This window comes from Phocoena sinus, chromosome 8 (genome assembly GCF_008692025.1).
Source record: "Phocoena sinus isolate mPhoSin1 chromosome 8, mPhoSin1.pri, whole genome shotgun sequence".
Taxonomy (NCBI): domain Eukaryota; kingdom Metazoa; phylum Chordata; class Mammalia; order Artiodactyla; family Phocoenidae; genus Phocoena; species Phocoena sinus.
In genome coordinates this window covers 58,372,353-58,396,376 of record NC_045770.1, presented here as the reverse complement: position 1 = coordinate 58,396,376, position 24,024 = coordinate 58,372,353, and the positions used below count along the sequence as shown (strand labels likewise).

Below are 24,024 nucleotides of genomic sequence, written 5' to 3'. Positions count from 1 at the left end.
TTTATTGATACTTGAGGAAACAGGCTTGGGTGGCAATAGAGCCCTCTTTGCCCACACACGTTCTGTGACCGTCCCAGTGTTAGCTTCCTGTCAACTGGAGTCCTTCCAATCCTGCTCCCTCCACTTAGCTGGTTTGAAAGCCATTCCTCCTGCTGAGGTCCTTCCACCCTTTCCCTTTGCTAGAATACCCTGCCCCCCATGACCTATTATTTCTATTTTAATTATACAAATTAATATATAGGTACATTTCTGTTGTAACATATTTGAATATATAAGAATACAGTCCTTACTGATGGGACTTCACACTATGACCACTTATTCACTATTATAAACAATGCTGCAATGAACATAATAGATGTTTAAGCGGATTCCTAAAAGAGGAATTGCTGTTTAAATATTTAAAACATTTGTAGATCTCACCAAATTGCCCTGAAAAGCTTTACTAATTTATGATCCCTTCAACAGTGGAATGTGTCTGTTTCTCGCCATCCCCACCAACACTGGTCATTATAAATACTTTTAATTTTTGTCAACAGGATCATCTAATAGTACTGTTGTTTTGTTTTGTTTTGCGGTACGCGGGCCTCTCACTGTTGTGGCCTCTCCCGTTGCAGAGCACAGGCTCCAGACGTGCAGGCTCAGCGGCCATGGCTCACGGGCCCAGCTGCTCTGCAGCATGTGGGATCTTCCCGGACCGGGGCACAAACCCATGTCCCCTGCATCAGCAGGCGGACTCTCAACCACTGCGCCACCAGGGAAGCCCTACTTTTGTTTTTAAGATCTGTATTTCTCTGATTATAAGTGATGTAGAATATATTTACATTTTCCTATGTTTTGGGGGCATATTTAACTTTGTTCACTTTTCAGTTGGGCTATTTGCTTTTTCTTACTGATTTCTAGTTTTTTTGTTTGTTTGTTTTGCCGCACCATGCAGCATGCAGGATCTTAGTTCCCCGACCAGGGATCAAACCCGTGCCCCCTGCAATGGAAGCAGTGTCTTAACCACTGGACCACCAGAGAAATCCCTCTAGGGACTTTTTATTTGTTGCAGATGGTAATCCTTTCTGCTATATATGTTATAAATATGTAGTGTCTACTTCATCTTTAATGGTGTCAACTCAACTACCTCCCTTCTCTTTGAGATTCTTGCTGCAGTCCACAGCTGCAGTCCACACTGCTACCTCTGATGACCCACAGCATTGGGTACACATGGCCCAACAGAGATTCACTCATCCTTTTATATATATATATATATATATATATATATATATATATATATATATATACACACACACACACACACAATCATCCCCTTCTGCCTGAAGGCTGAAATTGGATTTTATTGTTCTTTGAACTCACATTCCTCATATCTTCTCCCCTTCTCTCCTTCCCGAATACCAACACAAAGGCTCAAAGTAGTTTTAAGGCCTACTATATTTCAGACTTGTGCTTCTAATATATATATATATATGCTTAAGAAATGTTACTGATGATGATGATAACATATGCCCCTTTGCATTCCAGTTCTATAGCAGGGGTCACCCACCCAACTCCCTTCCCACTCCCAAATGTCAGACAGAAATAGACTGGGTAATGCAGTTCCATGGAAGAAAAATGAAAAGTGGTGGCAACTGTTGTGAACTGGAAAACACATCCACCTAAAAGAGAAATTGTTAATTCAGCTCCAGCAAATTGTTAAGTAAGAATATAAGCTCCATGTTGACAGCTTCTCCACTTTTCAAAAGCTGAAAATCTGTATGTTAAATGTACTTTTGAAATGTCAAGCCAACATTGTGTGTTTTTTTGTTTGGGAACATGTTGAGGTCAGACTCTTTATCTGTTAATGCAACAGAGTCTGGCATATGAGAGGCACTCAGTATTTGTTTTCCCATTTGCCTTCTTCCTTCCATTAGACTGACTGAAACATCCAGAACAACTGATGAAAAAGAAAGTCATTTACATCATTGTCAGGAATTAATTAGTTGCTCTAGTGTTGTTTTGTTTCTCTCTTAAACCAGACTAAATCAACATAAAGGCAGAGATCATATTTTCATCATATCAATTTCCTACACAGTGCCTGGCATATGAGAAGGTCTCAGAAAAACTTGATATTTTTGAACCAATGCCTGAATAAATGAAGAACTGACTAGGTAACCAATTTACCTTTAGATTGTAAATTTACTTTAAAATTAAATGTCCATGTAATCAGCGCAGTACTTGGCGCACTGACCCAAGATGTAGCGTAGGAGAGCATCCCTTAACCCATTTCTTTGTTTTACATGGCAAATACTGGTCAATATTTAATATCGGTGACATAAGATGGGTGAGGATGTGTGGGATCTCAACACGACAATATGACTGCTCTTTATGGCAGTCATGTCCAAACCCATGGCTGCCTGGCTCTCAACCCCAGGCCCAAATACTATCCCCAAGTCTTATACTTCTCGGCCCACACTTCCACTGTGGAAGGATTTCTTTCTCCCATGATCTCTCTGGGTGCTAGTTTCTGCAGGGCCATCCTCTGGGGACAGGTGGTGTGGGGTCTCAGCGGTGGGCACTGCTTTGCTCTTTCTTCCTCTGCAGCTCCTCCCGTCGCTTTGCCTGCTGTTCACTCATGCAGTCCCTAAAGGCCTGCACCTGTGGCTGGCACTGTCGCCAGTCCTGGTGCTGGGCCATGCACTCCTGCACTGCATAGTGGGAAGCAGCACAGCCAGAGCGGGAGATCAGCTGGTCCAGTGGGTCCTCTTCTTCATCTTCTTTCTTTACCTGTCGGGACCAGGTATGGCCTTGAGCTGACATCTTTAGGAGTCTCTAGAACATCAACGGAGGCAAGGTTAGAGTAGGGACATGATTATATATGACACTGTTCCTCTGTTATAAATAACATTGACCACTGCACTGTTATAGCCTATTGAAGCATATGTCTCCCCTTGAAGGTTGTAAGCTATTTGAGGACAGATACTGGGCCTGATTCACCTTGGTACCCCTAGCACTAGGCCTGGCAGAGAACAGGCCTGCAAAATGGTCTGAACTGAACAGAATGAGATAAAGTATATGAGAATGCTTAGCACAGCACTAATAAGCTCGAATGGATTCTACAAATGGAATCTGAATTAAGTGAAATGTTTCCTTTCTGGAGAAGCTATGTTCTTTTCTCCAATTAGCCTTATTCTATGGCTGGAGAAGAACAAAGTTGACCACTTGGGAGAGTATCCAGATACGTGTAGAGTTTGACATATGAGAGAATGGAGAGAGTTGTGTGGCTGTAACATAGAGCATACAGGGTCCAGGGCAAGAAATGAGTCTGTGAGGTGTGAGAGTATTTAACATGAGGTGTATCTGCCCAGACTGCCTTCCTACAATCATCTGCTTCAGAACACCCAGCACAAGGTAGCATACAGAAGGAACTTAAGAAAGGTTTGGGGCTTCCCTGGTGGCGCAGTGGTTGCGAGTCCGCCTGCCGATGCAGGGGACGTGGGTTCGTGCCCCGGTCTGGGAAGATCCCACATGCCGCGGAGCGGCTGGGTCCGTGAGCCATGGTCACTGAGCCTGCACGTCTGGAGCCTGTGCTCCGCAATGGGAGAGGCCACAAAAGTGAGAGGCCCGCGTACCAAAAAAAAAAAAAAAAAAAAAAAAAGAAAGGTTTGAAGATAAATGACCTCAGCCTTTGTACAAATTTTACCATGACAGACTGTAAATGAGCTAAGACTACTTAATGCTTTTCCTGGGTCTCTGATTCATTCAACAAATGATCACTGAGTACCTATCATGTACCAAGCACTATGCTAGATTTGAAGATACAGGAGTGACCTAGACAGACACATTTTCTGCCTTCACAGAGTTTACAATTTAGATAAGTAAATAGGCTGTTTACTTGTGTACAGTGTGTACAGACAGCTAAGATTGGGAACAGTGGAGGAATACCTAATCCAGACAAGGGCAGGAACAGGCAGGGAAGGCTTCTTGGAGAAAGTGATTTCTAAACTGAGACTTAAAGGATGAAAAGGAGTAAGCCAGAGATGTAAAGAATATTCCTGATCAATGGAACAGCAAGGTGGGGGTTTGAGACAGAATTTGACATGAGAGGAACTGAAAGTTCTACATGACTGGAGAACAGAGTATGAGAACAGGAAAATTAATGAAATTGATGAGTTGAGAAAGTATCTGATCATAGGAAGGCCTCATATTAAGGCATCCAGAGGGTAATGGGGAAGTCACAAGAAGGATTTAAGAACTCTATAGACCTACACAAAACTCATTTGCTTTAGAGGCAGTATAACCTAAGGGAGGAGGGGGAAACTGGGCTTTGAAAATAGACTTGGATTGGAAACTTAGCTTTGTCACTGACTCACTGGGTGACTTTGAGCAAAGCACTTCATAATCTCTCTTGAAAAACAGAGATCAAATCTACCTCACAGGATTGTTGAAGACTAAATAAGATAATGCATGTAAGGAGCCTGGCACGTCCAAAGAGTCGGATAAGTAATAGCTCCTATGTTTTTCTCTTCCTAAATACACTGTGAGCTCTTTAAAGACAAGGGGAGGGACTTCCCTGGCGGTCCAGTGGTTAAGACTTTGCCTACCAATGCAGGGGGTGTGGGTTCGATCCCTGGTCCGGGAGCTAAGATCCCACATGCCTAGTGGCCAAAAAACTAAAACAGAAAACAGAAACAATACTGTAACAAATTCAATAAAGACTTTAAAAATGGTCCACATCAAAAAAAAAATCTAATAAATAAATAAATAAAGACAAGGGCAAACCTCTTGGAACAGTGCGGTGGAAAGAACAGTGCCTTGGATCCTAAGCCAAGAAATCTGGGTTCAAATACTTTACTCACTTTACTATGCACACACCTTAGCGTGCAGTCTTTTTTAGTTTCCTTCTTAAGGTAATATTTAACTCTTAGAATTACTGTAAGGATTAATATCCTAGTAAGTCACAAGTGAGTGCATGGGCTACAACAGGACTCAAGTAAATGCTGCCGTATTCTTTCCCCATTACAACCTAGCTTCAGTCTTCCCTAGAATAAAAAAAGGAAGACCCTCGCTCAGAGATCAAGACAGGATAAATGGTCGGTAGCTGGTTCGCGGAAACCGGAGGAAGGCACGGAAAGGACGGGAAAGCAGAGAAACCCAGGTGGCTAAGTCACCTATGGCTCCTCTGGCTCCTCTCCCACCTTCAGAAAAGGACGCATGCGCGTCCGCGGCCGCTTGTCACACCTCCAGTTGTGCCAGCTAGGCTTCACGGCGCAAGATCGCGGCACACAGTGCTCACCGAACACGCGGACAAGAGGACCCGAACGCGCGGTCCTGCACAGCTGCGTCGGTTTTGCAGGCACTTGTAACTCTTCCAAAACTCCTGTCAAGAACCAGCCTCCTGTAGGAAGCGCGGGCGCACAAAGGGGCGGGGAGGGGAAGAGGATCCACCGCGCATTTTCATTGGTGGCCTCTCGGTGTAGATCCCGCCCTTCGTTTCGACGCAGCGCCTAAGCGCGGACCCACTTCCGTGAAAGAGCGGAAGACGCGGGCTGGTGGAGGCGGGACCAAGATGGCGGTTCCTTTGAGGATTCAGAGCGACTGGGCCCAGGCTCTCAGGTGAATCTAGGTCCAGAACCGGGACGGAAGAGGCGGGTAGCGGATGTTGTCTTTACGTTAAGGAGAGCCATGCCCGATCCAAGATATCCGTAGGGGTTACCTCATCAATTGTTGAGGGAACCCTGGGTCTAGAAAATGAAGTCTGAAACCCACATGGTCATTGTTTTTCGTTCTCGCAAGAGCTGGGCTGAGGCCGAGGAAACACATATGCGCCGTGTGATTTCAGAGACAGAATAGGATCAATGAGTTGGAGAAAGAAAAACTGGGAGGCAGGAAGACTTTTGGCCAAGTAGTCATGGTCATTTAGCAAATATTTATTGGTCCTCAGTTATTTGCATAAGTCCCAGTACTCTCCACCACCACATTGTCTTTGACTGTGTGATGGAGTCTTTGTATGCTCCTCGATCCCTAGTGGTATATTAGTCATATTGTACAGTTCTTTTCAGGAAACAGTGTAACGCCTACCATGTCCAGTCTCTGACCTAGATAGATGCTCGGCGGAGTTCAGATGTGTACTCTAAAGTTAAGGGGTGGTTCCTGCCCTCCAAAAGGAAACAGTTTAATTGGAATGCACAGCAAACCATTCATTTATTTAACATGTATTAATCATATACTGTGCAAGTTATTATGCTAGGCACTAGAATGAGTACAGCAGTGCCATGAATGGCAACTATTATACTAATACGTTTTTCAAATTGAAACAATGGTGACGATGAATAAAACATAGTCTCCTGCATTTAAGAAACTTACACTTTTCTCAGTGGGCTGAAATAAAATACACATTGCTTACTACAACACAGAATGTGTAAAAGGAAGACCAGTGACATTTATTGAGGGCCACACCAAGTGCCTTTGAGAGAATGCAAGACCAGAATCAAGAAGTAACTTTGACCAAGATTGTGCAACTAATAAGTATTTCATGAAATGTGTTTTTTTTTTTTTTTTTTTTGCGGTACGCAGGCCTCTCACTGTTGTGGCCTCTCCCGTTGCGGAGCACAGGCTCCCGACGCGCAGGCTCAGCGGCCATGGCTCACGGGCCCGGCCCAGACGCTCCGCGGCATGTGGGATCTTCCTGGACCGGGGCATGAACCCGTGTCCCCTGCATCGGTAGGCGGACTCTGAACCACTGTGCCACCAGGGAAGCCCCTTCATGAAATGTTTGATGAAATACTTGAGCTTCATTTAACCAGCAGATCTATTCATTAAACACTTAATCCACAAATATTTCTTCAACAAATAAAATTTGTCTGTGCCTGGATGAGATGTTAGACTAGATCATGTCTAAGTGCTGTGGCCAAACTAGAAATTATATGATCTTTCTCCCTTGCATCAGTACCATCCTTTTTTGACATTGAGTGAGCCTAATTAGGTTTTTGTCTCTCTTCATAGGAAGGATGAAGGGGAGGCCTGGCTGAGCTGTCACCCCCCAGGTAATGTCCTTAAATCTATATGCCTTCTCTTTAGAGAAAGAGGATTTACTACCCCTAGGAGAGAGCTTTCTTTCTCCTAGCCCAAAGTTCTTGCATAGTGCTAAGAGTCTTCAAATGTTCTTGACCACTCTGCTGTAATGATTCTGCAACTCCATTCTAGGGGAAGACCTTCAGATTGGTTTTCCATTTGGAAGCCACAGACTTATTTATGGAGACATTGCTGATGCTTCTTAATCAGTCTCTTAGCCATATATTATTGTATTCTAAGCAGTTCTATAGCTTCAGTTGTGACCTTCCTGATTATGATTCCTAGATCTATAGCTCTAGTTCTGACCTCTCTTCAGTTTCAAGCAGACATTGAGTAGTTGTCTGCTATGCATTTCTGCTTAAAGCTCTCACTGTCATCTTGAGTTTATCAAATCCAAAACCTGAAGCTGAGCACTTCTGTTGTCAAACAGGTTCTCCTTGATTTTCTCAGTTCTTAAGTTACCACCTTTCTAGGCATCAGAGTAAAACACCTGGTCACCTCACCCTGCCATTTATCATTCCCAAGGTTTATAAATTTTCCTTTGTTTTACTGATTATTTGTCATTTCAGAGACCTTTGATATCTTTTTATAATAAGATATTTTATTTCTGTGAGAACTAGAGTTTTAAACAGAATTTTCTTTTGAGGAAATTGATGCTGCGTCGAAGAAGACAGGGTAGCTAGAAGGTTTACAAATCAAGGGTTTTTGTTTTATTTTTAAAGATGGGAACTAATTGGAGAGCAATTAAAATATGGGTTGTAGGTAGAGAAGAGAAGGACTAATGGAAAAACCATTGTCTTAGAGGAGAGAGAAGGAGATTGAATTATGTCTAAAAGCCTAAGATGAAAGAAGGTGAGGGTAAGTGTAGATGTAGATAAATGCAAATACATGAATATGGATATGTGAGAGTATCTTATAGCCTCAGTTTTCTTTGTGATGTTGGAGGTAGGGTCAGCTTTTTCTTCGAAATAAAATATGCGCTATCTATGTTCTAGATGCTTTACATGCATTATTTCTGTTCCTCACAACCGTATCAGGTAGGTACTATTAGCATTCTAATTTTTTTTAGATAATAGCTGTATTGAAATATAATTCACATATGATAAGGTTTATCTTTTTAAAGTGTACGATGCCGTGGATTTTAGTATATTCATAGAGTTGTATGTCTGTCACCATTAATTCCATATGTTTTCATCACCCCCAAAAGAAACCCTGTGCTCTTTAGCAGTCACTCCACATTTTGCCCTCCTCCTAGCTCCTAGCAACCACTAATTGACTTTCTGTCTCTATGGATTTGCCTGTTCTGGACACTTCATATAAATAGAATCATAATATGTGGCCTTTTATGTCTTTCATTTAACATAACATTTTCAAGGTTCATCCATTTTGTAGCATTCATTTGTTTTTGCGACCAAGTAATGTTCTGTTGTAAGGATATATCACATTTTTTGTCCATTCATCAGTTGATGGACATTTGAATTGTTTCCAATTTTTGGCTGTTATGAAGGAAGAAGGTTTTGATGGCAGGCTAGGTGTTATAAGAAGTGGCTGCTCTGGGGAACAAAAGGGGCAAAAGGACTGCAAAACTGTGCAGAGTTTGGAAACTGGTAAATTGTAGTGGTGCCAGTCTGCACAGTTGTGTCCTTTTCTGTATTTGCACTCAGCAGCCTACATGTAGAAATGTAGAAGGTGAGTAGTTGGATCATTCACACTTTTGTTATATAGACAAAATACTGAGACTGAGATCATTTCAGAGACTTTACAAATGTAGAGAGGTCATTGAGGGTGATGACAGGGGATTGGTTGAAATAATGTACCAAAAGGGCTAAACTTCATTGGATGGTTGGTGAAGTCAGGAGGGAATCATGAAATGTGACACAAAGCAGAGTTCACTCAATCCTATTTTTGTGGCATCTTTCTGAACTAGAATTTCATGCCATTTCTCTGCAAAACCTACTTCACTAGATCTTCTCTAGTCCATACTTCTACCCTAGATTGTGAGTTACTCCATTAGTATCTTTCAACTACCAAAGTGGTATATTAATTGATGCCTCCTTCCCCCTTGTTCTTTGTGACTTTTTCTTATTCTTGACACACCCCTCCCTGACTTGGGGTTTCCATTCCCTTATCTTTGGCCTACTCCTATCTTTTTTCAAGATCCTACTTAAGTCCCACCCTCTCTGAGAAGCTCTCCCTCTCTGCATGAATCCATGATGGTTTTTACTTCCCTCTTACTCCTAGAATTTCAGTTTGGTGCAAGTTACTTAACTGAATAATTTGTAGCACCTTGCTAGTTTCTGAGCTCAAGGACTTCACAGTCTGGTGGGGAGGCCGGAAATGTAAACAGCGTGTTATGGGCTGTTGCGGAAGTGTATATATAAAGTGCAGAAGAAGAATAGAATGTTTTTAATTCCATTCTACCATCTACATATGTTTATGTGTAGGATAATATCTTATTTAGCCCATATCACTGCAAAAGCAGTGTCCTACTTAAGCAAATTTTCCAGTTATTGAAGCTTAACTCTTTACTCTGTATTATGTGTATATACTGTGGATAAATGCATATGTTCATGTTCATCTTCACCTTTCGTCCTGGTAGAATTCCATTTCACAGCCAGTAAAACTGAGGTTGAGATTACTGTAGTAGTTTTCTCTACAAATACTATATTGTATCTCAAAATCTTTGTTCCTGGCTTTTAGCCCTTGAACATATTTCTTCCAAATTAGGTTTGCCTAGACTAGTGCTCTTTCTTCACCTCACTTTTAACACAAGTGCCTGCTTTCCTTTCATGAGCCAATTTCCTCGCATTTATACAGATGCCTGAATTGGGTCTTCAAGGAGAAAAATGTTTAATTCTTCTTATTTTTTTGAGACATGCTTTTTTGTGCTATATAGGGAAACCAACTTTGTATGGCAGCCTGACTTGTCAAGGAATTGGCCTTGATGGCATCCCAGAGGTTACAGCTTCGGAAGGATTTATTGTTAACGAAATAAACAAGGTAGGTTTTTATGTCTTCTAGGTAGCACTGTGTCCAAAACTATGGTAGTACCTATATATATACTTTAAAGATTTATACTGTTATCTGCGTATCAGTGTCGTCTCCATTTCATTTGTATAATAATCATAGCTTTTACTGCCTTTGAATGTCAAGAGTTTTCTTTTTCTTTTATATATACATATGCTTTTAGATGCAAACTTCCTCTTACTTCCCTTATACCAGTGCTGTCCAATAGATGAATGTGAGCCACATATGTAATTTTTTTTATTGAAGTATAGTTGATTTACAGTGTTTCAGGTGTACAGCAAAGTGATTCAGTTATGTATGTACATATTTATTTTCTTTTTCATATTCCTTTCCATTATAAGTTATTACAAGATATTGAATATAGTTCCGTATGCTATATAGTAGGTCCTTGTTTATCTATTTTATATATAGTAGTGTGTATCCACATGTGTAATTTAAAATTTTCTAGTAGCCACCTAAAAAAGGTAAAAAGAAACAGGTGAAATTAATTTTAATGTATTTTATTTAACCCAGTATATCTAAAGTATTATTTTAACCTGTAATTAATATAAAAAAGTATTAGAGATAGTTTTTTTTTTTATTAAGTCTTTGAGATCCTCTGTATATTTTACACTTAGAGCACATCTCAATTCAGACTCTAATTTTTTTTTTTTTCTAATTTTTTTCAATATAAAATTTATTTATTTATTTTTGGCTGTGTTGGGTCTTCGTTGCCATGCACAGGCTTTCTCTGGTTGCAGCGAGCAGGGGCTACTCTTCATTGTGGTGTGCGGGTTTCTCATTGCGGTGGCTTCTCTTGTTGCAGAGCACGGGGTGCGCGGGCTTCAGTAGTTGTGGCACGCGGGCTCAGTAGGTGTGGCTCGTGGGCTCTAGAGCACAGGCCCAGTAGTTGCGGTGCATGGGCTGAGTTGCTCCGCAGCATGTTGGATCTTCCCAGACCAGGGATCGAACCTGTGTCCCCTGTATTGGCAGGTGGGTTCTTAACCACTGTGCCACGAGGGAACTCCCAGACTCTAAATTTTTATTGGAAATACTTGATATGTAGGTTTTAAAAAATTTACAGTTGAAAACAGATTCACATATCTAAGTAGTTCCAAATGTACTTAAAAAGTTTTCCAATAACTGAATCAAGTGTGTTTTTAAACTAAACTTTAAATAAAATTAAAAATTCATTTACTCATTTGCATTAGCCACATTTTAAGTGCTCAGTAGCTTTATGTGGCTAGTACCCACCATATTGTACAGCGTAGTTTTATAATGTGTCTGGGCACACCTTGGTGAAGACCTGTATTAGTAGTACTTAATTGTTTTTCTCATTGGTCTTTGAGGTGAGTAGGTGGCCATGTAAGTTGCAGAACTCATGATCTGACTTTCCTTCCTCTTTCTTTTTTTTTAAAATTATTTATTTTATTTTTATTTATTTTTGGCTGTGTTGGGTCTTCGTTGCTGTGCGCGGGCTTTCTCTAGTTGCAGAGAGCGGGGGCTACTCTCTGTTGCAGTGCGCAGGCTTCTCATAGTGGTGGCCTCTCTTGTTGCGGAGCACAGGGCTCTAGGCATGCAGGCTTCAGTAGTTGTGGCTCGTGGGCTCTAGAATGCAGGCTCAGTAGTTGTGGCACATGGGCTTAGTTGCTCCGTGGCATGTGGGATCTTCCTGGACTAGGGCTTGCACCCATGTCCCCTGCACTGGCAGGCGGATTCTTAACCACTGCGCCACCAGGGAAGCCCTCCTTCCTCTTTCTGATGGCAGCAGTCAGTGTGCTCTGGTGAGATGATTCCCAAAGGGTGAAACGGCCTTTTTTGGTGTGTGTATAATTAAGCTTCTTTACTTGTAAAATATTTCAGGTGTACTGACAAGAGTAGGGAATACTTTGTTTTTTACATAAGATCTTTAGCAGATGTTCATTCATTACCCTCTGTGCAAAATAATAAGCTACATGTTATTCTATATTTTATATTTGTTTTTCATGAACAGTATTGTAGAAAGTACCAGAAGATCTGAGTCCAAGTCTTAGTTACTGTGATACTTACTAGCAATATGGTTTTGGACAAATAACTTAGTTACCTGAGCCTTAGTTTCCTCATCTATAAAACAGAGACAGTATTCTACCTCATAGGCTGATTAGTGGGGAGTGAAATTGCATATGAAAGAAACTAAGATATTAAAAGTGAGTTATTGTTTATCATAACAATCCTGTGGGATTGGCATTTTAAATTTACATTTTGCAGATAAGCAAACAGATTCAGAGAGGTAATTAACCCCTAATAATCAAAGCTAGTTAGACTATGTCAGAATTAAAACCCAGTTCTGTTAACTTCAAGTATGACACCAACTTGCAAGCATACATTTTTTCCAGGTGTTTGCCAGTATCCATCCACAGCCTGGGCACTGACTTCCTTTCTTCCCTTTGTACTCAGGCTGTGATACAAACCTTACCCTTTCCAATATCATTACTAATTTCTGCAGTGTACTTGCTAAGTCAGACAGTAAATGCTTATGGTTGAACGTTCATTTGTTTCCTAACTGCCATGAGTCACTTTGCTGTTTGATGTTGCTACAGTGTTCTATTATACAGATTTGTCATTATGCTTAAAAACCTTACTTGGAAAGATAAAAAGTTTGACTTTTAATTTTATCTTAATGTGGAATATTCACACTTCCCCCTCACACTGAATTTTGTCTGTTTTGATATCTCCTGCAGCTTTTCTTTAATATCTTTTCATTAACAGCATGATTCTCTACTGCTGGAAGGTAACTCAACTTTTATCTTCCTTCATAGTCTGTTTACGGTTAAAGGGTGATTTGTAGGATCGATAAGCAGGAGAAAACCACTGATTCTTGAAATCATTTACATAATTAGCCCCAAAGAAATAGTCTTCTGAGAGCAAACACAGTTCTTACAGAGGCTCGAACACTAAGCTTTCAGAGCTCCTCATATCCTTGCTTGGTATGAATATTTAGCCAGGAAAGTTTAGCTGACACTTTAGTTTTGGGTACAGGAAACAATTCCAAATCCGGGTCAGCTCTCTTGCAGCTGTATGGGCTTTGTCATGTGGTTAGAAACAAAAACTCATTTAATGAAAGACCTGCAGGCAGCCAGGCATAGATACACTGGCTAAGAAAGTACTGTTTGTATAGATAATCTAATTCTCTTTTTAAAGGAGAAGACCTGTAATAAGAATATATTGATTTTCAGTGATGAGAATAACTTTGAAACTGTTCTTTCTAATGAACTATGAGGACTGTGCTTGTTGTACATAGATTAGCCTTATAAAGAGGTTCAGAAAATCTTGATTATTGAAGGCATTTTCATTGTTCAGCAGAATTTCCAGAAACTTTCAAGTACTACTGCAGAAGAGATAACAGGTTAGGGGCCATTTGGTGAGAGCAGCTCCTCAGCTCTGTGTAGGAGATATACACTTAGGGGATGGTGTTAGTATTCTGCAAATTAGAGTAAGGGATCGTTGTACTGCAAGAATCCTTGAGGCGATGTTTACCAAGCCTTTTATACCTCTGCCTTGAAACACCAACATACTTACCCTAAATGGTTGCAGTCTGCCTTCAGCAAGTCATGTCACTTGAATCTAACATCTGGTTCTAGGTGTAATTTACTACTACGTCACTAGTGTTATCTTGCTATAGTAGCTGAAATATATGTGATAATGACTAGTCAAAACATGTGTGAAATCATAAGACAGCTATTTGGTGATGACCAGTCTATGAACATGTAGTCAGTTTAAGTCCTAGTTGGGAATGAGCACCACAAGCCTGACCAGGGCCTACACATTGTGTGAGTGTACCGTAATTTACTTTACCTACTTTCTTACTCTGGTAACTATACATGTCAGTAGTCTAACATTTTTTCTGAAAGTTCTTTTATAGGCAGCAAGTTTACTTTTAGACTAGTCTTTTCAGCCCTAGGCCCGGGAGCTGGTGCTGTTTTTTCACAACTCTTGGTACTGTTCCTTGCCACACTGCTGACTGAGAGTACTGGTATTAGAGTTTCTTATGAAAATTAATGTTCTCGTGTTTGTCATTTGTATCTTATTGTTGGTTTGTCTTCTATGGAACAGTTTTCTTCAACATAAAAGCATAATGGCTCAGCAGTACCAAATTACATTGTAGCCCTCTGCAGTAAAAGGACTGCTGATCTGTAGGGGAGTGATAGTGTCTTGGGTTGGGGAAGGAGGATTAGGGTACACTTAAAAGGTAAGAGTGTTCTTTCGTCCTAATGTTTTCTTTAAGAAGCTTTAATTCCATTGGAGTAGCTTTACTGATGGATTTCATTTTTCCTTCTCTGTTTAGAAAAGCATTCATATTTCATGTCCAAAGGAAAATGCATCTTCAAAGTTTTTGGCACCATATACTACTTTTTCCAGAATTCATACAAAGAGTGTAAGTATTCTGATAAAATGAGAAAATATAATAACATGTTAATTTTTCATGCTTGTCTAGTGCTATAAACATATTCATAATTAATGTGTTTTTCATTTACTTTGCATTATAAGATGACACAGCTGATAAAGTGTGGTAGGTTTGGCAAGACTGGTACTTGGGTCCACTTAGAATAAATATACAAATCTACTCACTGGTAATCTCAAATAAAGGAATTGTATGAAATTTCCTTATATATGTTTTACCAGAGCTACTTACCCGCTTTTGGATAATGATGATAGTAGTTGATGTTTGAGTAATTTGCCACTGCTCATATTTCTGTCCCTTTGCCTAACGGAAGGGGCATTTTCTCAAAATTCCAAGTACAGCATATTGAGGGATAATTTTCAAAGGTCTTTGTGATAAAGCCCTTTCTACTACCGTAAGCTTTTTAGAAACAGAAATGAGAAATAGGTGAATAAACTGATTGTATTAAAGCCTACTGCTTCTTAGTGTTTGGTACATTTTCAAAAATAGCTGTTTTTATCCTTATTGCAAAACAAATATATATTTAGTGATGAAAATTTAGGAAATGTAAAAGTGAAAATCACTCATTTCTATAATCTAAAGATAACTATTGTAAGCTTTTGTTATGTAACACTTAATAATAATCATAGTAATCTTGCCATTTGCAGCAACATAGGTGGACTTGGAAGGCATTATGCTAAGTGAAATAAGTCAGAGAAAGACAAATACTGTATGATGTCACTTATATGTGGAATCTGAAAAATAAAACAAACTAGTGGACATAACAAAAACAGACTCACAGATATAGAGAATAAAGTAGTGGTTACCAGTGGCGGGGGGGGAAATAAGGAGGGGCAAAATAGGAGTAGGGGATTAAGAGGTACAAACTGTTATGTATAAAATAAATAAGGTACAAGGATATATTGTACAACACAGGTAATATAGCCAATATTTTATAATAACTATAAATGGAATATAACATTTAAAAAATTGTGAATCACTATTTTGTACACCTGTAATTATATAATATTGTATATTAATGTATCTCGATTTTAAAAAGTTAAAAAATAATAATCATAGTAGTCATAGCTGACATTTATTGATCACCTGCTATGTGTCAGCACATGGTAAGCTTTACATATAATTATTTTACTTGATCCAGTCTTTTTTCTTTAAATATTTTACCACAACAGGTTTTTACAGTACATGTTGTTTTATAAGTTACTTTTTAATTCTTTTTTTTTTTTTTGCTGTACGCGGACCTCTCACTGTTGTGGCCTCTCCCGTTGCGGAGCACAGGCTCCGGACGCGCAGGCTCAGCGGCCATGGCTCATGCGCCCAGCCGCTCCGCGGCATGTGGGATCTTCCCGGACCGGGGCACGAACCCGTGTCCCCTGCATCGGCAGGCGTACTCTCAACCACTGCGCCACCAAGGAAGCCCTGTAGGAAGATTTTTAATCACAGTCTCAATTTCAGTGCTTGTGATTGGTCTGTTTATATTTTCTCTTTCTTCCTGGTTCAGTCTCAGAAGGTTGTGCTTTTCTAAAAATTTGTCCATTTCTTCCAGGTTGTCCATTTTATTGGCATAGTTGCTTGTAGTAGTCTCTCATGATCCTTTGTACTTCTGCAGTGTCAGTTGTTACTTCTCTTCTCCTTTTTTCATTTCTAATTGTATTGATTTGAGTCTTCCCCCTTTTTTTCTTGATGAGTCTGGCTAATGGTTTATGAATTTTGTTTATCTTCTCAAAGAACCAGCTTTTAGTTTTATTGATGTTTGCTATTGTTTCCTTCATTTCTTTTTCATTTGTTTCTGATCTGATCTTTATGATTTCTTTCCTTCTGCTAACTTTGGGGGTTTTTTATTCTTCTTTCTCTAATTGCTTTAGGTGTAAGGTTAGGCTGTTTATTTGAGATGTTTCTTGTTTCTTGAGGCAGGATTGTATTGCTATAAAATTCTGTCTTAAGAACTGCTTTTGCTGCATCCCATAGGTTTTGGGTCGTCATGTTTTCATTGTCATTTGTCTCTAGGTATTTTTTGATTTCCTCTTTGATTTCTTCAATGATCTCTTGGTTATTAAGTAGTATATTGTTTAGCCTCCATGTGTTTGTATTTTTTACAGATTTTTTTCCTGTAATTGGTATCTAGTCTCATAGCGTTGCAGTCAGAAAAGATATTTGATACGATTTCAATTTTCTTAAATTTACCAAGGCTTGATTTGTGACCCAAGATATGATCTATCCTGGAGAATGTTCCATGAGCACTTGAGAAAAATGTGTATTCTGTTGTTTTTGGATAGAATGTCCTATAAATATCAATTAAGTCCATCTTGTTTAATGTATCATTAAAAGGTTGTGTTTCCTTATTTATTTTCATTTTGGATGATCTGTCCATTGGTGAAAGTGGGGTGTTAAAGTCCCATACTATGATTGTGTTACTGTCGATTTCCCCTTTTATGGCTGTTAGCATTTGCCTTATGTATTGAGGTGCTCCTATGCTGGGTGCATAAATATTTACAATTGTTATATCTTCTTCTTGGATTGATCCCTTCATCATTATGTAGTGTCCTTCTTTGTCTCTTGTAATAGTCTTTAACGTCATTTTGTCTGATATGAGAATTGCTACTCCAGCTTTCTTCTGATTTCCATTTGCATGGGATATCTTTTTCCATCCCCTCACTTTTAGGCTGTATGTGTCCCTAGGTCTGAAGTCGGTCTCTTGTAGACAGCATGTATACAGGTCTTGTTTTTGTATCTATTCAGCCAGTCTGTCTTTTGGTTGGAGCATTTAATCCATTTACATTTAGGGTAGATATCAATATGTATGTTCCTATTACTATTTTCTTAATTGTTTTGGGTTTGTTATTGTAGGTCTTTGCCTTCTCTTGTGTTTCCTGAGAAGTTCCTTTAGCATTTGTTGTAAAGCTGGTTTGGTGGTGCTGAATTCTCTTAGCCTTTCCTTGTCTCTAAAGGTTTTAATTTCTCTGTCGAATCTGAATGAGATCCTTGCTGGGTAGAGTAATGTTGGTTGTAGGTCTTTCCCTTTCATCACTTAAATATGTCCTGCCACTCCCTTCTGGCTTGCAGAGTTTCTGCTGAAAGATCAGCTGTTCACCTTATGGGTATTCCCTTGTATGTTATTTGTTGTTTTTCCCTTGCTCCTTTTAATATTTTTTCTTGTATTTAATTTTTGATAGTTTAGTTAATATGTGTCTTGGCATGTTTCTCCTTGGATTTATCCTGTATGGGACTCTGCACTTCCTGGACCTGATTGACTATTTCCTTTCCCATATTAGGGAAGTTTTCAACTATAACCTCTTCAAATATTTTCTCCGTCCCTTTCTTTTTCTCTTCTTCTTCTGAGACCCCTGTATTCAAATGTTGGTGCGTTTAATGTTGTCCCAGAGGTCTCTCAGACTGTCCTCAATTCTTTTCATTTTTCTTTATTTTGCTCTGCAGTAGTTATTTCCACTATTTTATCTTCCAGGTCACTTATCCGTTCTTCTGCTTCAGTTATTCTGCTGTTGATTCCTTCTAGAGAATTTTTTTTTAATTTATTTATTTTACTTATTTTTATTTTTTGACTGTGTTGGCTCTTTGTTGCTGCTCGCGGCTTTCTCTAGTTGTGTCAAGTGGGGGCTACTCTTCATTGTGGTGCACTGGCTTCTCATTGTGGTGGCTTCTCTTGTTGCAGAGCACGGGCTCTAGGTGTGTGGGCTTCAGTAGTTGTGGCTTGCAGGCTTCAGTAGTTGTGATTCGTGAGCTATAGAGCACAGACTCAGTAGTTGTGGCACATGGACTTGGTAGCTCCATGGCATGTGGGATCTTCTCCGGACCAGGGCTCGAACCGATGTCCCCTGCATTGGCAGGCAGATTCTTAACCACTGTGCCACCAGGGAAGCCCCCTTCTAGAGAATTTTTTATTTCATTTATTGTGTTGCTCATCATTGTTTGTTTGCTCTGTAGTTCTTTTAGGTCCTTGTTAAACATTTCTTGTATTTTCTCCATTCTATTTCCAAGATTTTGGATCATCTTTACTATCATTACTCTGAATTCTTTTTCAGGTAGACTGCCTATTTCCTTTTCATTTGTTTGGTCTGGTGGATTTTTACCTTGCTCCTTCATCTGCTGTGCGTTCCTCTGTCTTCTCATTTTGCTTAACTTACTGTGTTTGGGGTCTCCTTTTCACAGGCTGCAGGTTCGTAGTTCCCGTTGATTTTGTTGTCTGCCCCCAGTGGCTAAGGTTGGTTCAGTGGATTGTGTAGGCTTCCTGGTGGAGGGGACTGGTGCCTGCGTTCTGGTGGAAGAGGCTAGATCTTGTCTTTCTGGTGGGCAAGACCGTATCCGGTGGTGTGTTTTAGGGTGCCTGTGGCCTTATTCTGATTATAGGCAGCCTCTCTGCTAATGGGTGGGATTGTGTTCCTGTCTTGCTAGTTGTTTGGCATAGGGTGTCCAGCACTGTAGCTTGCTGTTCGTTGAGTGGAGCTGGGTCTTAGCGTTGAGATGGAGGTCTCTGGGAGAGCTTTCGCCATTTGATATTACGTGGAGCTGGGAGGTCTCTGGTTGACCAATGTCCTGAACTCGGCTCTCCCACCTCAGAGATACAGGCCTGACACCCGGCCGGAGCACCAAAACCCTGTCAGCCACATGGCTTAGAAGAAAAGGAAGGAAAAAAAGAAAGAAAGAAAGAAAAAAATTAAATAAAGTTATTAAAATAAAAAAATTATTAAAAATAAAAAGATTAAAAAGTAATAAAAAAGGGGGAAAAAAGAAAGAAAGAAAGAATAGAGCAAGCAAACCGAAAAACAAATCCACCAATGATAACAAGCACTAAACACTATACTAAAAAATAAAAAACAAACAAAAAAAAACAGACAGAACCCTAGGACAAATGGTAAAAGCAAAGCTATACAGACAAAATCACACAAAGAAGCATACACATACACACTCACAAAAAGAGAGAAAGGAAAAAAAAAAATATATCTTTTGGGAAGTTTGAGATCTTCTGCCAGTGTTCAGTAGGTGTTCTGTAGGAGTTGTTCCACATGTAGATGTATTTCTGATGTATTTGTGGGGAGGATGGTGATCTCCACATCTTACTCCTCCACCATTTTGAAGGTCTCTGAATTGTCATCTTTATCCAATATTTAGGAATGCTCCATTTATCTGTCTGTTCTTTTGCTGTAACTAAGGAATAGATCTTTAGCTTTAGGCTCTGACCTAGGTTTGTATCCTGGCTCTGCTCTTTCACCTTGGGGAAATTAAACTACCACTTAAACCTCAGATTTCTCACCAATACTTAAAGATTTTTGAGTGGATTATATGAGAGTAGTGTCTGTTACATGTCTGGCACATAATAGCTAGCTATTCAGTAAATGTTAGTTCTCTTTCCTCTTTCTCTTTAATAAAAATCTGGAGGAAGGAGACAACTGGTATGATGTATAATCTACTTTTCAGTGTTCTATCACTTTGGAAGAATAGATAGTTCAGACTTAATTACTTTTTAGGTCTAGGAACTAGGGACCCAAAGATATGTAACTGAGATAAACAACACAATATCCCTATCCTTTCCAGGAAGAGTATATTAACTGAGAGGGTACCAAATCATATATCAGAGTTTCTCAACCTTGGCAGTATTGACATTTTAAGCTAGATAATTCTTTTTTGTAGGCGGCTGTTCTATGCACTGTAGGATGTTTAGCTGCATCCCTGGCCTCTAGCTACAAGTTGTCCATTGGACACTGCCCCCAGTTGTGACAACTAAAAATGTTTACAGACATCACCAAATGTGCCCCCAGAAACAAATTGCCCCTGGTTGACAACCACTATGATATATTGAGTTGGCCAAAAAGTTCATTTGGGTTTTGCTGTAAGATGTTATAGAAAAATCCAAACAAACTTTTTGGCCAACCCAATATAAACATAGAAGCTGAAGACCACTAGGGGAGGAAGTGGTGAACTCCTTGGGGAGTTGGGAAAACCATTTACCTTTTGAGGAGTGGGTCATTTTAAAAAAAATCATTAATTGTTCATTTATTCTATTTCTTATTCTCCCTTTCTCTTATTTGAGCTCATTATTAGGTGATTCACCCATTTATTAATCACCTACTACATTCCAGATACTCTTCTGGGCACTGGGGCTATATAGTAATGGATAGAACTGTGGTATAGAGCCTGTATTCTAGGGTGTGGGTCCAGAGAGGATTTGCCAATGACTTGGATATAAGATGTGAGTAAATGAGGAGTTGGGATAATTCCAAAAATTTTGGCCTGAGAATTGGGTAAATTCTGGTGTCATTTACTTGGGGGACAAGTAGTTGCATTGGTAGGGAGCAGGGGAAATAAGGGTTCTATTTTGGGCATGTTAAGTTTCAGGTGTCCACTATAAAGCCAAAGATAGATGCCTAGCAGGCAGTTGGAAGATGGCACCTGAGTCAGGAAAGAGGTTGGGCTGTATTGCTTTAGGGATTAAATTGATTTCAGAGTGAGTAGGAAAGTGTTTAAATATGTTTTGTTTCTGGGGCCCTTGAATGGGGACAGTAGCTGGTCTCATTGATATAGGTCAAATGGCTTTACTTTCTTTTCTAGTGTTGATGAGCTGCTTCATCCCTCTTCCCAAACTGTTATTAGGTATTTGTTAAATAGTTACTGTGTACATAGCCTGTGATTTGTGTGAGAAAGTGCTGGACATTGTTCTGACACTTATAAAGCTCATCATGTAGTTGGGGAGCCAGAATAGAGTTGAACTTGACAGTACTGGTAGTCAGATTTAAGGCCCAGGATTAGGGTGGTAGCAGTGGTGTTGGAGAAGAAAGATAGATCTGAGAAATGTCTCCTACACTAGAATGTGAAAGCAGTATCCACCGATGAGAAGCTAGGAGCAGAATGGGATTATTATGAGGATCAAATGATTCAGTGTATTTTAAAATGTTTTATAAATGATAAAACATGATATAAATGTTAATTGTTGTCATAATCCTTAAAATTAAAAGAACTGCAATTAAGTTAATGGTCCTTTTATTGAGGAACCAAAATAAAGAAGAAAAAGTCTTAGAAAGTGTTAGAGTTGACCCATATATCCCTTTAGTTTTTGCCAAACCTATTCATTATGGCTTAATTGGCATAGAGATGTAAAGTGGAAGGTTGAATAATTAAAGGCAAAGTTCCTATTTTTTTTTGTTTTTTGTTGTTGGAAGTTCCTACTATTTAAAAATAATTTAGGTCATATTGGAATCATAGTTGCTGGGAATATGACTGTGATTATATATCTCAGTCTTACATTTCTGGAATATTTGTAACTGGGTGTTTTTTAATAAAAAGGGGATATTATGTATGCATGTATTGATTTATGAAAGAGACTTGACATTCTGATCATGGCTTATTCATGAAGTGATTCCTAATATTGAAATTGCATAAGTGAATTTGAGAATTTTTCTATTACTTATTCTGAAATACACACACAGACAGTTACGATTTTACAGAGGGAATGTAAAGTAGTAAATTGGAAGCATCTTTACTTTTCCTTGAATCCTGGTGCATCTTGGAAATCTGTCTTTTTGTGTTAAGTGGGTTCCTAGGAATTAGGAGAAGTATCTTAATTTTAAAATAAAATAGCAAAAGATAGAAACTATGGAAATGATATGGGAATAAGTAACTTTATAGCTGAAGCAGGAGATTATAGATGACTACAAGAATAGTTTTTTGTTTCGAGAAATAAAGGGTTTTGGCTCCAACCTTGTTGGGAGATCGGTGATGATAACTCAGCCTTCATATGAAACACATGTCCTTTGTGTTGGGAAGCACAGGCTTGAAGAAGTCTTAGAGGAGTGTGAAATGAGAGAGGTTTATAACATATTTCAGGGGAAGAAGAGCATTTCGTTATTTGTAACACTGGTTGTTTTGTCGTTTAAACAGATAACATGCCTGGACATTTCCAGTGGAGGAGGCCTTGGTGTGTCTTCTAGTACCGATGGGAGCATGAAGATCTGGCAGGCTTCCAATGGAGAGCTCAGAGTAAAGGCTTTGGGTACACTTTTAGGGTGGTCTGAGAAACCTTAGACTGGGCCATGGAAAGAAGAGTGGCCCATTCTGAAAATGTAGGAACACTGCACATCAATTGATCTTTGTTCTTCCATTTGTTAATCTGAGAACCATGCTCAAGTTTGGTGATTTGTCAGAACAAATTGGGGCTGGAACAGTGGAAGAGCCAGGCTAGTGAATGTCTGTGAGTGGATGGTATGAACTGCCTTCAGTAACCCATTTCTAAGACAGAGTAGCTAGGCTGTTAAACTGACTGTATGGCTGAGCCCCCCAACCTGTACAGAGGATTTTAAGAAAAGACAAGTAAAAGAGCCCTCAAGCCTCCTCAGCTCCTTATATGTAGAACTAGACTTAGGGATGGCTATGAGAGCTATGGAATTCAAATTCACAACATTTGCAGCCAAAGCCCAGGAAAGGGAGCCAACAGCTCTAAGAACATTACCTGGTATACAGATGAACTAAAGAGATTCTTTGGACCTCTTTTGTTTTAAAATGCAGCATGTAGGTATATCATTTACGGAACTAAGGATATGGGAGGTAAGAGAACATCAAGGGACGGACAAGAGAACTAGCATGGAATTTTCTTTTGTTTTTCCAGAGAGTATTGGAAGGACATGTATTTGATGTGAATTGTTGCAGGTTTTTCCCATCAGGCCTTGTGGTTCTGAGTGGGGGAATGGATGCCCAGCTGAAGATCTGGTCAGCTGAAGATGCTAGCTGTGTGGTGACCTTCAAAGGTCACAAAGGAGGTATGAAGAGGGATTTCTCTTAAAGGTTTCTGTAATGATCCCCAGAAATGAATCACCAAAAAGATAGAAACAGAATCTAGTTATCCACAAAAACACAAGTAATTCATCCAACTGGCCATTTAAATGAACTGGTATTTCCCCAAGGATTAGAAATTCCTTTCCTGCTCAGTCTTATTATTGCTATCTAGAATTCACTAACTTACATAGATCATTGTTTTCCACAATTGATAAGGGGAAAAAAGGCTCCATAGGAGATCATCTCCTTGTGTGCTGGGAAAAAAGAGAGAGAGGTGTGCCCACTATTTCACATTAGTCCTTTGGCTGAGGTGACAGTAAAAGCTGTATTGCAAACAGCTGCATCACCAGACATCAGATAGACCTTGGTATTGATGGTCGATTCCTGTGGCTTTAAATCACAGTTCAGTTTTTTAAAATGGATTAACCACATAACCTGTTGATATTGGATTGTAGAGACAGAGTGAGAACATCTTCCCTCTGTAACTGATTGGTTGGTTTGTTGGGAAAAAAGTTAATTTAGAGATGTTTTATCCTTAATTTGGAATGTTTAAAAAAATGGTAAATATGTCATTCTTATTTTTACAAGTTTGGATTTTTTTTTTTTTTTCGGGTATGCAGGCCTCTCACTGTTGTGGCCTCTCCCGTTGCGGAGCACAGGCTCCAGACGTGCAGGCTCAGCGGCCATGGCTCACGGGCCCAGCTGCTCCATGGCATGTGGGATCCTTCTGGACCTGGGCACGA

The 24,024-nt window shown here is 39.6% G+C and overlaps 2 protein-coding genes across 7 annotated transcripts in view; one reads left to right on the top strand and one right to left on the bottom strand.

The window, feature by feature from the left end:
* Positions 1 to 2,158: 2,158 nt before the first annotated feature.
* On the bottom strand, positions 2,159 to 5,441 carry LOC116757946 (cytochrome c oxidase assembly factor 4 homolog, mitochondrial). 2 transcript variants are annotated; one of them, XM_032640478.1, is made up of 2 exons: positions 5,276 to 5,441; positions 2,159 to 2,811 (listed from the first exon to the last, which is right to left on the bottom strand). In XM_032640478.1, exon 2 carries the CDS (start codon positions 2,797 to 2,799, stop codon positions 2,545 to 2,547), a length of 255 nt encoding a protein of 84 aa, XP_032496369.1. In that variant the 5' UTR covers positions 2,800 to 2,811; positions 5,276 to 5,441; the 3' UTR covers positions 2,159 to 2,544. The 2 variants fall into 2 exon arrangements, with proteins under 2 accessions (XP_032496369.1, XP_032496370.1); XM_032640479.1 differs by lacking the exon at positions 5,276 to 5,441 and adding an exon at positions 5,151 to 5,252.
* Positions 5,442 to 5,510: 69 nt separating this feature from the next.
* PAAF1 (proteasomal ATPase associated factor 1) overlaps positions 5,511 to 24,024 on the top strand; it is a 62,772-nt gene continuing 44,258 nt past the window's right edge. For 4 of the 5 annotated variants that reach the window (XR_004351036.1, XR_004351037.1, XM_032639545.1 and 1 more), the window contains exons 1-6: positions 5,511 to 5,595; positions 6,985 to 7,025; positions 9,950 to 10,053; positions 14,384 to 14,473; positions 22,391 to 22,489; positions 23,115 to 23,265. Coding sequence is in view for 3 of the 5 variants with exons in the window: in XM_032639545.1 (XP_032495436.1) it covers positions 5,549 to 5,595; positions 6,985 to 7,025; positions 9,950 to 10,053; positions 14,384 to 14,473; positions 22,391 to 22,489; positions 23,115 to 23,265 (532 nt within the window). In the remaining 2 variants the exon portion in view is untranslated. Of the gene's footprint in view, positions 5,596 to 6,984; positions 7,026 to 9,949; positions 10,054 to 12,102; positions 12,565 to 14,383; positions 14,474 to 22,390; positions 22,490 to 23,114; positions 23,266 to 24,024 lie in introns of those variants that run through there. The other variant, XM_032639547.1, reaches the window with a different exon arrangement.